Source organism: Lithobates pipiens, unplaced genomic scaffold, assembly GCF_037356315.1.
Source record: "Lithobates pipiens isolate NorthernLeopardFrog02 unplaced genomic scaffold, aLitPip1_a1.2 Scaffold_60, whole genome shotgun sequence".
Lineage (NCBI taxonomy): Eukaryota > Metazoa > Chordata > Amphibia > Anura > Ranidae > Lithobates > Lithobates pipiens.
The window spans coordinates 1878710-1893457 of NW_027507882.1; the positions used below are offsets into that span (position 1 = coordinate 1878710).

Here is a 14748-nt window from a genome sequence, read left to right on the forward strand (position 1 = left end):
AAGGCATCGAGGTCTACTTTTTTTTGTCTGTCTTTGTACCATTAAGGAAATTTCCTTTGACTTCGTGTCTAAGTGACACAACAGGAATTTAAAGGAAATCTCCCAAATTGAGGAGCATGCCCTCTCTTAGTTGTCTACAAAACTGATTTCCCATTGGAAGATTGTTCTCCTCACCTCTAGTTTAGGTGAGAACTATAAAATGTTGAATTTTCCCACATTTTCTTTCTGTGAGAAAATGGTCAGAAGAACAAACAGAGCATGGGTGAACCTCCCCAATAGGGACAATTTTTTTTTTAAATATTTGGCGATTTTAACCAGCTTTTTTTTTTTCTTTTGGGCCACCCAGCTACAAAAGATTCCTTTTCTGCCATTAACATGTAAGCCTGACCAACATAACCATTATCAGCCAAAAATAGGTGAAACTCCCTTCAAATTGTATTTCTGGTGTTTCCAGTGAAGGGTACTGTTAATACAACAACATACAAAGACATTTTAAACAATTTGACATTTTAAACTTTGTGGTAACAGTTTGGTGAAGACCCTTTTTAGTTTCAGCTTAACTGTGACCTGTGCAATGCCAACTCCATAAAGAGTTTAATGTGCAGGAACTCTTGTGGCCTTTACAGAGCCCTGATCTCATCCCTGCTGAACACATTTGGGATGACTTGGAGCTGCAATTGTGGAGTTCCAATTCATCCAAGGTCTTCTGGTCCAACATCAGTACCTGACCTCAACCCTACTGAACACCTTTTCAATTAACTGGAATGCCCATTGTGAGCAAGGTCTTCCCATCCAAAACCTCCAACATCAGGAGATCTCATTATCGGGCATGGTTTTAAAATTGGAAGTCCAACATGCTCACGTAGGTGTGATTGTTGGTCACCTGCAGATTTTTGGACAAATATTGGTTTAGAGTGCTTCACTCTAGATCGTAATCCCTTGGCAACATAAGTTAACCAAATAAATATTTTGTTGTAATTTGTTAATATGTATCAGCCTTTACATTTTTTTCAAACCAGTCACTCAGAGAGGCCACCTGATGTTCTCTGTGCCTACCAACTAATGTACATTAGGCACAAAAAAAGCTGAGCATCCACACGTATGTGGAACCGCCTACAAATTGTGTTTCTGGGATTTCCAGTGAAGTGTACTGTTAAAACTGCACCATACAAAGACATTTTAGACAATTGTACGTTTTCAACTTTGAGTTGACAGCTTTGTGAAGACCCTTCTCTGTTCCAGCTTGACTGTTTCCTTGTGCAAAGCCAACTTCATAAACAGTTTATGAGCTTGGCATGGAGGAACTTCGAGTAGACTTCAAAGGGTCCTGACCTTAACTCTACTGAACACCTTTGGGATGAACTGGAATGTCAATTATGAACCAGATCTTCTCATCCAACAACTCTAATATTAGGTCATCACATTAAAGGTCATGGTTTCACAATTGGCATTCCGATAAGCTCATATAGGTGTGATGGTCGGTCATCAATTTTTGGACAAATATTGAGAAGGGTGCTTCACTGTACATTGTAAATCCTTGGCAAGTCATGCTAACGAAGAAAGACAATCCTTGGCAACACAAGCTAAATAAAGAAGGACTTTGGTATAATTTGCTATGTGTATCGGCTCTTACCTTTAGTTTTTCAAACCGGTCACTCAAGGAAGCCACCTGATGTTCTCTGTGCCTACCAACTAATTTGCATAAGGCACAAATAAGTTGATCATCCGACGCACAGTACATGTTAACCTTCTCGTTTTCATGTTCTAGACAAACAAGTCCCCGAAAATGAGCATCCGGTATAGGTTCCACCAGACGATGACTTGTAAAAGGTTTCTTGTTTGGGTGGGTTGCGCGTAGGCAACGGTCACAGTAAGATACCTCACAAGTTATACATGTCTTCACGGCATCTCTAGGCGGTTCCACCTCACAGAACTGGCATGGAATCCTTTCAGTTGCCATGATCGGAACACTTTTGTAGATCTTGTCTCTGTGGTCTTCGCTGGGAGAGTTTGGTCTGCTTAGAGACGCCTTTTGAAAACGGTCAATGATGTTCTGTAGGGTGATGTTGCGTTTCAACCCTTCCAAGCCACGGTGGTTGAGTGATATGACATATCGGCAAGTCGGACACTGGAAGGCTGTGGCGGGTTCTACTAAATCACTCGAAGAATTTCCAGAAACCAGGATGCGATGGGCACAGCTAAAGCACAAGCTATGGGCACAAGGAAGTAGAAGGGGGTCCTCAAATAATTCCAGGCAAATTGGACATGTTAATTCTGACTCCAATGTTTCCATGTTTAGTTAAACCATTCAGATTTAGGAGATCTTGGTTTCTTCTGTTCACCTAGAACAAACATATATACGTATTAGACTTGTTGAATAAAACAAAATAGGCTCCCATTCACACTAGGCCTAAAGAACATTATTTTCAAAAAGTTTCAAAAAGTTTATCCAGCTGCCCCACAATAGGAATTCTTGAGGTAAGCATCCTCTTTCAGCTTTGCTCAGTTGTACCGGCTCCTCTCCTGTATTGAAATGGCTTACTCTGACTTCACTGCACACTGTGAGCTTCTCACAATGTGCATTAGAAGCTGCAGCAAGTCAGATAGAGCCTGCCCAATTTCTGGGCTGGAGGTTTATTCCCTACCTGTCTGACTGTCCTTGGTCCACTCCTTTCATGTTTTTGGATTTCGGCTGCATCAATCATGGAGGCTCAGCATCGCAAGTGGGCAGGGCTTCTTTTCCCAGAGAATAGGTGAAGAAACTCCCCTCTCCCAAGTCACCCCTTGTCTCCACCCCCTATCCACCCCCAAGCACCATCCCCTGTTTCCACCCCATACCCACAATAATAGATTCCCCCAGCAACAATAAGCCGATTGAAACAAAACACTGCCAAAAAACAGACCCACCCTAGGAACGATAGACCCCATCAGCAACAATAGATCTCCCAGCAGCTAGCATGAATAGGCCTTCCTGCAGCCAGCAACAATAGACCCCCCTCAACAATAGATTACTCCCAGTAACAACTGACCGCCAGCAACTATTGACCTCCCCTCAACAGCAACAACAGATCACCCAGCAGCCAGCATTAATAGACCCTCCAGCAGCCAGCAACATTAGACCCCCTCCCAGCAAACATTGACCCACTAGCAACATTAGATGGGGGGGATGTTATATTGCTAGTGGGTCAATTGTTGCTGGGGGGCAGAAACAATAGATCCCCCAGCAACTGGCATCATTGGATCCTTCAGCACACCCCACTAGCCCCTGTCACTGCATACATTCAGTGGTGGAGGTGGCGAAACTGCTTTTCCCTGTATTCCCACTGAAAAAAGCCCTGCATGTGGGCATTACCTATGGTGGTCTAAATGCATTCGTAGCATATGTAGCCTCCATGACTATGGCCTGACTAAGCCCTGTGGGTGGGGTGAAATGCATCAGGGGCGTGGCTTAGACAGAGCCAGGTTGAGGCTGCTATCAGCCGTGTGATAGATGGGCGTGCACGGTGTGTGGTGATTGGGTTACTTTCTTTGCCTATAAACTACATAAAGTCAGGACGGACTTCTTACCCAGCATGCACCCATGGCGGAATCCGTCGTACCTGGCTACAGAAGCCCGGGCGGAGACCCAAAGCTTTATTCAGGTTCAAATCAAATTTTTATATTTGCATAACTCCTCCCAAGAGCCAGCCCACTCATTACATCAGGGCTGAGGGCTCTTGAAGAGTACTAGATGCAGGGGGGGCTGCAATATTTTTAGGAAGTTATGTCCAGCACCCTGCCGGCCCCTCCCACCAACCATGATCTTCCTGCGTTGCACAGAGAAGAACAAAAAGTCCTAAGTGAGGACAACAGTGATGATGACCCATCCTACCCATCCTATCAGCCTTGATCTGAAGTCATTGCATAGAGAAACACATAGAAAAATTCCAGAAGTGTTCAGATAGTTAAATACATAAATAATTTTACTAACCATGGTACTGGTGAATAGACACAAGGGGGGAGATTTACTAAAACTGGTGCATACAATCACCTTCCCTGAAGAAGCCTGATATATGGGTGAAACATGTTGGGAATGCTATCCTTTTATGCTGTATCCACAAAAACTTGTTGATCTGTTCTTGCCAATTGTTGTGTTTTTTAGCAAATTTTTATTATTTTTTCTAAATAAAAAACATTCTTATACAATATAGTTACTATCTCTCAAACCATTTTGCACCTTAAAAATCCCATTCCTTCCTTCTATATATAGATTATATTGTCAAAGCTTAAAGAGGAGGTCCTCCGTCTTCATCTTCGCCGCTGCCATGTATCCCGGAGTGACTTCCGGGTCTCGCTGCTCCGGCGCTGTGATTCGCCGAAGCCGCGATGACGTCACTCCCGCGCATGCACATGGGAGCCGACACGAGTGGCATATCGCAGTGATCTGCAGCCTGTTCAGTGCGCCTGCGTGCCGCTGTCTATGGTGCATGTCTTTTTGTAAATATCTCCTAAATCGTATAGGTTTAGGAGATATTTCTTGGACCTACAGGTAAGCCTTAATCTAGGCCTTGGACCTACAGGTAAGCCTTAATCTAGGCTTACATGTAGGTCAAAGTGGTTTGTAAGGGTTTACAACCACTTTAAAGAGTCTGTAAAAAAAAAAAAAAAAAAAAGTCAGTAGTTCCAAATACATGACTTTTAATATAAGGATACTTACTGCGCTTTCTGAATGGGCCCGCCGTCTTCTGGGACCTGGGTGTGTCCAAGAAGGCGGCGGGTGGAAGAAGGAGGGGCTGGAAATGTCGCCGATCGAGCTTACCCAGAAATGGGAGGGGGTACCTGTCAAAAACAGGTACCTGCTCACCCCCAAAAAAGTGCCAAATGTGGTAGTGGGGGGGGGGGGGATCAAACAAGCAGAGCTTCCCCTTTTGGGTGGAGCTATGCTGTAATTAAACAATATGATTGGGTACTATGCACAGCTGCACCAGATTTTGTGTCCATCAAAGTTTCAAGGCAAAATTACATATTGTACTCAACCAATTGATGACCAATCGCACGCAGTTTCTGCAAAGCAGCATACCCATATGTCACTGCCTACTTCCAAGGTTTAGGGCGCACGCAACTAACGATTATTTTCATAATCGAATAGTTGGCCGATTATTGTTTCGATTAATCGATTAATCAGTTAATAACCTTAAAAAAAAAAGTGGGTCAAATTGACGTTCATTTTCAATCACAGTGACGGAAAAAATTTAGAAATAATAGAAAACTTCTTAGTCAAAGGACTTTTCAGACAGTGTATGTGGTTTTCGTTCAGATATTACATTCATTTTAAAAACAAGTGAAAATTTCAAACAAAATTCTCTCATTCAGCGAATGTACAAAGATTTTTTTGTCTGAATATTCTCATCTGAAAATTTATCCATCTGACCAGCATAAGGCCCGGTACACACCTATGCAGTTTGCTTTTGATCTGTTTCTGCAGTGCCTTTTGCTGTAGTTTTCATTTTTGTGCACGTGATTTTACTGCAATTTGCATTTTTGCTTTTTTTTGGGCATATTATAAACACAAATTGCTGCACAAACGCATTACATGCTTTTCTGCAGCTTCTCCATTGAAGTATATTGAACCAATAAAGCACCATTTTGCGTTAAAAGTCCTGACCCTTTCAGATGTGAACGTGTCCCATAGGAAATCATGTAAATGAACTGTAGTGCATTTCTGCAAAAAGCACCAATAAACACATAGTTGTGAACCAGATCAAACATGTTTAATAACATAATGGGGTTAAAAAAAAAAAAAAAACTAAAATTAGCCCTTTATAGTAGAAAAGCAGATAATCACTACTGTAAGGGTTTTTTTTTTACTGTAGAACAGTGAAAGTAATATTTACAGTAGCGATTATTTGCTCTTTTCGTACTATAAAGGGCTCCTCTTAGTTTTTTAACCCATTATGTTACTGGCCGATTAATCGATTATGAAAATAGTAATCGATTAATTTCATAATCGATTAGTTGTCGATTAATCGATTAGTTGTTTCAGCCCTAATCCGCACCACCCCTCCGGGCCGGCTGTCACTAAGTCCCAGTCAACGATTCACAGCTGGGACGTGCTGATCGGCTGTGTCTAATCAGTACTCAGAGCTTGTGTTGACGTTCAACACAGAGCTCTGTATACTGTACAGTGAATGATCTCTGCAAAGCAGGGATGAGAAACTTAGGGCTCAACTAAAAAAAAAAAAAAGCAGCATATAATACACACATTAAACCTCTTGATCGCCCTAGATGTTAACCCCTTACTAGCCAGTGTCATTAGTACAGGGACACTGATCACTGTATTAGTGTCACTGGTAATGTTAGTACATCAGTTCCACCCCAGTGTCAGTTAGTCCGCCGCACTATTCCAGTTTCATTATCGTTAATCTACACCATTTGTAGCATAAAAATAAAAAAAATGACAGTATACACTGTCTCACAAAAATGAGTACACACCTCACTTTTTGTAAATATTTTATTCTATCTTCTCATGTGACAACACTGAAGAAATTACACTTTGCTACAATGTAAAGTAGTGACTGTACAGTATAATGCCCTGTACACGCGGTCAGGCTTTACGACGGAAAATGTGCGATTGGATCGCGTTGTCGGAAAATCCGATCGCGTGTGGGCTCCAGACTTTTTCCCTCTGAATTTCCGGCACACAAAGTTAGAGAGCTGGATCTAAAATTTTCCAACAACAAAATCCAATCGTGTGTAGACAATCCCGATGGACAAAGTGCCACACATGCTCAGAATAAATTACGTGGACGAAAGCTATTGGCTACTGGCCCGTTTATAGTCCCGTCGTACATGTTCTACGTCACCGCTTTCAGAACGATCAGATTTTCCGACAACTTTGTGCGACCGCGTGTATGCTAAACAGGTTTGGCCCAAAATCCGACGGATTTTGTCACTGGAAAGTCCAACCGTGTGTACAGGGCATAACAGTGTAAATGTGCTGTCCCCCTCAAAATTACTCAACACAATCCATTAATGTCTAAAGCGCCAGGAACAAAAGTGAGTACACTTCTAAGTGAAAATCTCCAAATTGGGGTTCCAAAGTGTCAATATTTTGTGGCCACCATTATTTTCGAGCACTGCCTTAACCCTCTTGGGCATGGAGTTCACCAGAGCCTCACAGGTTGCAACTGGCCAAATCCCAATAAAATACATTTACATGTTTGGTTGTAACATGACAAGATGTGGGAAATGTCAAGGGATGTAAATACTTTTTCAAGGCACTGTGATACACCCTGTTTTGGGATATACTTTGTACATATATCATGTCTGGAGGTTTTACAACCACTTTAAATGCTCAGAAGATCGTGTCTATATAATCTTACCCAGAAGCAGTTTAGTGGAACTTGTGCCACCTTCACAAAGCTGCAATTTTTTTCTGGCATTTCCATGTTGGTATATTTCCATTCATTCTTACATGAACTTGCTGGAAACTTTCCCAAAATTTCATTACGCGGTGTCAGAATAGAACACGTTGTACATCAATATTTAAGGACAGAAAAGAGGAAAGAAAAGGAAATGTCCTTATATCTGATCCATTCTTCATGAAAGCTACTGGACCCTGAAGTGTCCACACCTACCTAGGACACTTAGATGGGTTGTTGGGGTAAATTGTGCCATTTTTCCAAAAGTGTAGGTCTCATGAAAATGTAATTGAAAGCATTCAACTGCCAAAAGAGTAACTTGACTTTTGTTTAGGAAAAAACATTCCCCTCTGTGATCTCTGTACATTGCGGGGATTGTAACAACCCTTGCTGCAGATTCCTACCAGAGTACTCAGGGCCCCCTTTAATATTGATCGGACCCTGGGAAAATAATTTTCTTGCCCACCTCCCCCCCCATCACTACACAGGTCCCCTCCCCTATCATTACACAGAAAACCTACCCTCATACTACCCCCTATTATTACACAGACCCCCCCCCCTATCATTACATAGAACACCTACCTCCATACTACCCCCCATCATTACACAGGACCCCTTCCCCATACAAGCCCCAACATTACACAGGACCCCCTCTCCCATTATTACGCAAGTCCCCCTCCCTTATCATTACATAGAACACCTACCTTCATACTACCCCCTATTATTACACAGACCCCCCACCCCCATCATTACATAGAACACCTACCCCCATACTACCCCCATCATTACACAGGACCCCCTTCCCATACTACCCCCATCATTACACAGGACCCTCTCCCCATACAACCCCCATCATTACACAAGACCCCCTCCCCTATCATTACATAGAACACCTACCCCTATACTACCCCCTATTACACAGGACCTCCTCTCCCCATACTAACGCCCATCATTACACAGGACCCTCTCCCCATACTACCCCCATCATTACACAGGAGCCCTCCCCATATTACCCCCATCATTACACAGGACCCTCTCCCCTATCATTACATAAAACCCCTACCCCCATCATGACACAAGACCCCCCCTATCATTACATAGAACACCTACCCCCTACTACGCCCATACTACCTCCATCATTACACAGGACCCCCTCCCCATTCTAACCCTATCATTACACAGACCCCCTCCCCATATTACCCCCATCATTACACAGGACCCCCTCCCCTATCATTAAAAGAACACCTACCCCCATCACTATATAAGACCCCCTCCCCTATCATTACATAGAACACCTACCCCAATACTACCCACATCATTACACAGGACCCCCTTCCCATACTACCCCCATCATTACACAGGACCCCCTCCCCCATACTACCCCCATCATTAAACAGGACCCCCTCCCCATACTACCCCCATCATTACACAAAGCCCCTCCCCCATCATTACACAAAGCCCCCTCCCCATCATGACACAAGACCTCCTCCCCTATCATTACATAGAACACCTACCCCCATACTACCCCCATCATTACACAGGACTCCCTTCCCATACTACCCCTATCATAGCACAGGACTCCCTTCTCATCCTACCCCCATCATTACACAGGTCCCCCGCCCCATACTAGCCCCATCATTACACAGGACCCGCGCCCCATACTAGCCCCATCATTACACAGGACCCCCACCCCATACTAGCCCCATCATTACACAGGACCCCCACCCCATACTAGCCCCATCATTACACAGGACCCCCACCCCATACTAGCCCCATCATTACACAGGACCCCCACTCCATACTACCCACATCATTACACAAGACCCCCTCCCCTATCATTACATAGAACACCTACCCCTATAATTACACAGGACCCCTCTCCCATACTAACCCTCATCATTACGCAGGAACCCCTCCCCCATCAGTACTAACCCCCATCATTACACAGGATCCCCTCCCCTATACTACCCCCATCATTACACAAGGTGTTCTTCCCTCCTAACACAGACCCTGAATTGCCCCCCCTCCCTACAATCAGCGGTCTCACCTTGTTAGTGTCCACAGGATGTCAGGTGAATACCAGGCACACCCCACCAAACCCTCCAACAAAGAATTTCTTTAGCGGCCCAATAATCTTCTGCTTTTTTGGACATGGTGAGGGAGAGGGGTCAGCCTGAATGTGCCTGGGAGACTGACAGACACTCTCCCTGGACAAAGTTCATTTTACCAAGCTTGCCAATCACCACACAGGCTGCAGACACAATACCCAACCAATTACCAGTGCCCCCCCCAAACATTCAATTCCGCCCTCCTCTCCTGAGTGATAGCCAAATCAATTTATCAACTATTCGCAGGCAGTGTGGGCTCAAGGGGCAGCTGCTTTGGGGCCCACAATATGACTGGGCCCGGGGCAGCTGTCCCCTTTGCCCTGCATTAAAGATGGCCCTGAGAGCCCCTCCCTCCACACTCCGGTCATCTCCGCCGGTAACGGCGGAGATGATCGCGTCCGTTCCCCTGTGAGGCTGGATGCCAGTGAGGGAATGATGCCGCCCCCCCCCCCCCCCCTCACAGCTCCATACCATTAGACGACTCAAGCGACGTCACTTCCGTCCAATGGTCTTAAAGGGGAATTTTTAATTGCATGTTAGTGTAAATATCAGATGTGAGGTCTTTTTAACCCCAGATCTCATATTTAAGAGGTCCTGTCATGCTTTTTTTTCTATTACAAGGGATGTTTACATTTCTTGTAATAGGAATAAAAGTGACCCCAAATATATATATATATATATATATATATATATATATATATATATATATATATATATATATATATATTTTTTTTTTTTTTAAAAAGGACAGTGTAGAAATAAAAAGTAAAATAAATAAAAATAATAATTAAAATTTATAGTGTCCCGCCGAACTCGCGTGCAGAAGCGAACGCATGCGTAAGTCGAGTCTGCATATGAAAACGGTGTTCAAACAAACATGTGAGATACCACCGCAATTGTTAGAGTGAGAGCAATGATTCCAGCAGTGGACCTTCTCTGTAACTCAAAGCTGGCAACCTGTAGAAATTTAGAAATGTTGCCTATGGAGATTTTTAAGGGTCAACGTTTATCTCCATTGCCATTTCCACGAGCGGGCGCAATTTTGAAGCGTGAAAAATTGGGCAAACTTTACTGTTTTCTTATTTTTCACATTCATTTGTTTAATTTGGATGACAGGATGCAAAAGTTTGGGCCTTTTTTTTAATGTTGGAAGCATCTAAAATAATGTAACAACATAGTGAATGATCTGAATTTTCCCGATTCTAGTGAATATAGCATGAATAAAAAAAAAAATGCACTACATACCGTATATACTCGAGTATAAGCCGAGATTTCAGCCCCTTTTTTAGGGCTGAAAGTGCCCCCCTCGGCTTATACTCGAGTCACCGCCGTCTGTCTACACGATCAGCGTGTCGTGCAGACAGACGGCGGCCATTCCATTATTAAAAGCCGCGCCTCCCTGTCTGTGATAGGCGGGAACACTCAATTTCCTAGCAGTCAGTGGTCCGCCTATCACGGACATCCGCTCATCCTCATACTATGGACGAGGATGAGAGGATGTCCGTGATAGGCGGAACACTGACTGCTGGGAAATTGAGTGTCCGCCTATCACAGAGGCGCGGCTTTTGAACAGTGGACTGGGCCGCCGTCTGTCACAGACGAGAAGAGGTGCGGCGATCCTGGCATGTTTTTACATGCAGATCGCTGCAGAAGGACAAAGGCACAGGACAAAAGCACAGGACAAAGGCACAGGGACAAAGGCACAGGACAAAGGCACAGGACAAAGGCACAGGGATGGACGGACACACACACACGGGATGGACGGACACACACACAGGGATGGATGGACGGACACACACACAGGGATGGACGGACACACACACAGGGATGGGGGCACCACACAGGGATGGACAGGCATGTCTCACCTCGGCTTATACACGAGTCAATACGTTTTTCCCATTTTTTTTTGTGGTAAATTAGGGGCCTCGGCTTATATTCGGATCGACCTAACTCGAGTTATACGGTATTACATAGGAAATGGAAACATATTGCAATAAAAAGTTACAGCAAGTGTAAAAGTGAAATACAGGCTCTCCTCACTTAATGACCAGGTTCCGTTCCAACAACAAGGTTGTTAAACAAAATTGGTCGTTAAACGAGGAGCAATAAGTAATCAATATTTTTTTTTTTTTTTTTTTACAAAATAGATTTTATTTGTTTTTTTCAGTTTTTTTCAGTGATACATTTATAAAGTCATAACGTAGTACACTTATATATTTATAGAAAGACTGTCACATTATATATGTTCTAATTTAAGCAATATTTATACTTTGGTAGATGTACATATACATATGGCATTAAGTTGGACATTTGCATAACTAAAGAAGGGTGAGGATGTAGTACTTAACAACTAAAGTGGAAGGAGGAAGGGAGGCATTCTGAAGGTTATGCATAGTGCGGTACTTATATTACTTGTATGCTGTGATTGGTATGTGTGTGACCTGCACACCATACTTTAGTATGTTACTACAGTTGTCTTACAAAAGGGTAGGGAAGTGGGGTTGGGTACCTGTGGCTGTGTGGTAGCAGGTTTGGTTTGTAGACAAGGCTACTAGAGACTGGATGTTAGTGGAGGGGTTCTATTTGTGTAGTTAACTTTCGTGCACATGTAATATTGGGGCGTGTATGAAAGGATTTCCTTAGTTGTGAGATAATGTGTCTATTATAATGTCATTATGTGCTATGTCCGGGGGTATCTTGCTACCTGAGCGTAATCGTGTATTTTGTGGACACTGGTCTGTCTGGGTCTCTGCTTTAGCTGTGCATTACTGTTTTCTTATTTTTCAATTTAACAAAAGTTTTTTTTTCCAAAAAAATTGCGCTTGTAAGACCACTGCGCAAATACGGTGACAGAAAGTATTGAAACAACCACCATTTTATTTTCTAGGGTGTCTGAAAAAAATATATAATGTTTAGGGATTCTAAGTAATTTTCTAGCAAAATAAAATGATTTTAACTTGTAAACACCAAGTCTGAAAAATAGACTTGGTCCTTAGCTAGTTAAAGATGAACTGTCCATCCAGTCCCTGTGTACAAAGCCAACATCACAAAGACATGGCTTTATCAGTTTAGTGTGGAGCAACTTGAGTGTCCTGCAGAGAGCCCGGACCTCAAGTCTACTGAACACCTTTGGGATCGGGTCATCTCATCCAAAATCAATACCTGACCTTAACCCAACTGAACACCACTGGGATCAGGCTCTCTCATCCAACATCAGTACCTGACTTGAGCCCTACTGAACAACTTAAGGATCGGGTCTTCTCATGCAACATTGGGTACCTGACCTCAATCCTACTGAACACCTTTGGGATCGGATCATCTCATCTAACATCAATACCTGACCTCAACCCAACTGAACACCTCCAGGATCAGGCCCTCTCATCCAACATCAGTACCTGACTTGAGCCCTACTGAACAACTTAAGGATTGGGCCTTCTCATGCAACATTGGGTACTTGACCTCAACCCTCCTGAACACTTTTGGGATCAGGTCATCGTATCCAAACCTCCATGATACCTGACCTCCATAATACTGCAAAAATAAACAAATAAATTATAGCCACAAAGGGGGGGGCAACTCCACACTGTTGGCCATGGTTTTGGAATAGGATGTCTACAAAGCTCATATAGGTCTGACAGTCACCTGTCCACAAACATTTGGCTATATAGTTTATATGAATGCTCTCTTGACTGAATTTTCACAAATTCCCCTAGACGCCATCGAAAATCTTGTGAAAAGTTCCAGAAAAACAAAGGATCCTTAGGCCACAAAAGAGGTTAACCCTATACCTAAGCTCAAATAGGTGTTTATGTCAAGTGTCTACAATGTTCCATCCTATATAGAGAAGTTACATCTACAGTGAAATGACAGCACACTGCAGCACTATTGGACCTGCAGCAAACCTCAGCCAAAGATGCAACATTGGTTAACACATGCAATTCTAAGCTCCATCAGCGAAGGTCACTTCAGGATACATATGTTGTTTGGAGCCCAAACAACTTGGACTCCATGATCCAGACCTGCATATTTCTCTGTTCCTTTGAAATCATGCTGAAGTACCAAAGCTTCTTTGATCTGATATCACTGCTTGTGTCATGCATCAGCAATAAAAGAAGCACAGTACACCAGCATGGAGTATGAAAGACATGCTGACCATTTCTCATAAGGAAAAGCAATCGTCTAATTACAGAAAATATCTAGTCTACTTGAAAAGCAGACTTCTTTTGTTAAAGTCACAAAAAAATTAAATAAAAGAAAAAACAATTTTTTTCCAAACTATGGCACCTAAGGCACTGTCCCAGCTTACTAGTAGAGCAGTAGAGAGAAAAAAAATGGAAGTTATTTCCCCAAATAAAAATGCTATTGGATAATAAGAGGATTTGAGAAACTGTAGTCAGTGAGAAGGACACAATTACCCTCTGTGACCACGAGAAAGAAAAATACCCCTTGCCACAAGATCGGTAAATGTTCTTTAAGCACCAGCAATATGCATCTGTGTGTGTTGCTAGTTCTGAGGCCTGGTGATAAAGTACAAAATTAAAGTTGTTGTTAAGTTTAAATGATGCACACTGACATTGCTAAACTTGGTCTGGTCACCCATGCTTCAAAAAACTTCTGAACGCAAGCATAAAAGCTTATGCTTGTGTTCAGAAGTTTTTTGAAGCATGGCTGCTGGCCGCCTAAGCTTCAATGACCTCTGGCTGCCCAAGATTAAAAAAAAAAAAAAAAAAAAAAAAAAAAAAACTCTCTGGTTGCTCAAGCTTCAAAAAACCCCTGGTCACCCAAGCTTTAAATGACCTCTGGTCGCCTAAATGTCAATGACCTCTGGTCGCCTAAATGTCAATGACCTCTGGTCGCCTAAATGTCAATGACCTCTGGTCGCCTAAATGTCAATGACCTCTGGTCGCCTAAATGTCAATGACCTCTGGTCGCCTAAATGTCAATGACCTCTGGTCGCCTAAATGTCAATGACCTCTGGTCGCCTAAATGTCAATGACCTCTGGTCGCCTAAATGTCAATGACCTCTGGTCGCCTAAATGTCAATGACCTCTGGTCGCCTAAATGTCAATGACCTCTGGTCGCCTAAATGTCAATGACCTCTGGTCGCCTAAATGTCAATGACCTCTGGTCGCCTAAATGTCAATGACCTCTGGTCGCCTAAATGTCAATGACCTCTGGTCGCCTAAATGTCAATGACCTCTGGTCGCCTAAATGTCAATGACCTCTGGTCGCCTAAATGT

The 14748-nt window shown here is 43.2% G+C and overlaps 1 protein-coding gene across 2 annotated transcripts in view; it reads right to left on the bottom strand.

Annotated features, from left to right (window-relative positions):
- LOC143958277 (putative E3 ubiquitin-protein ligase MID2) overlaps nt 1–14748 on the bottom strand; it is a 557933-nt gene that overhangs the window by 521429 nt on the left and 21756 nt on the right. For both annotated transcript variants that reach the window (XM_077467793.1, XM_077467794.1), the window contains exon 2: nt 1634–2342. In XM_077467793.1, the coding sequence (XP_077323919.1) occupies nt 1634–2293 (660 nt within the window). In that variant the 5' untranslated portion in view covers nt 2294–2342. The remainder of the gene's footprint in view (nt 1–1633; nt 2343–14748) is intronic.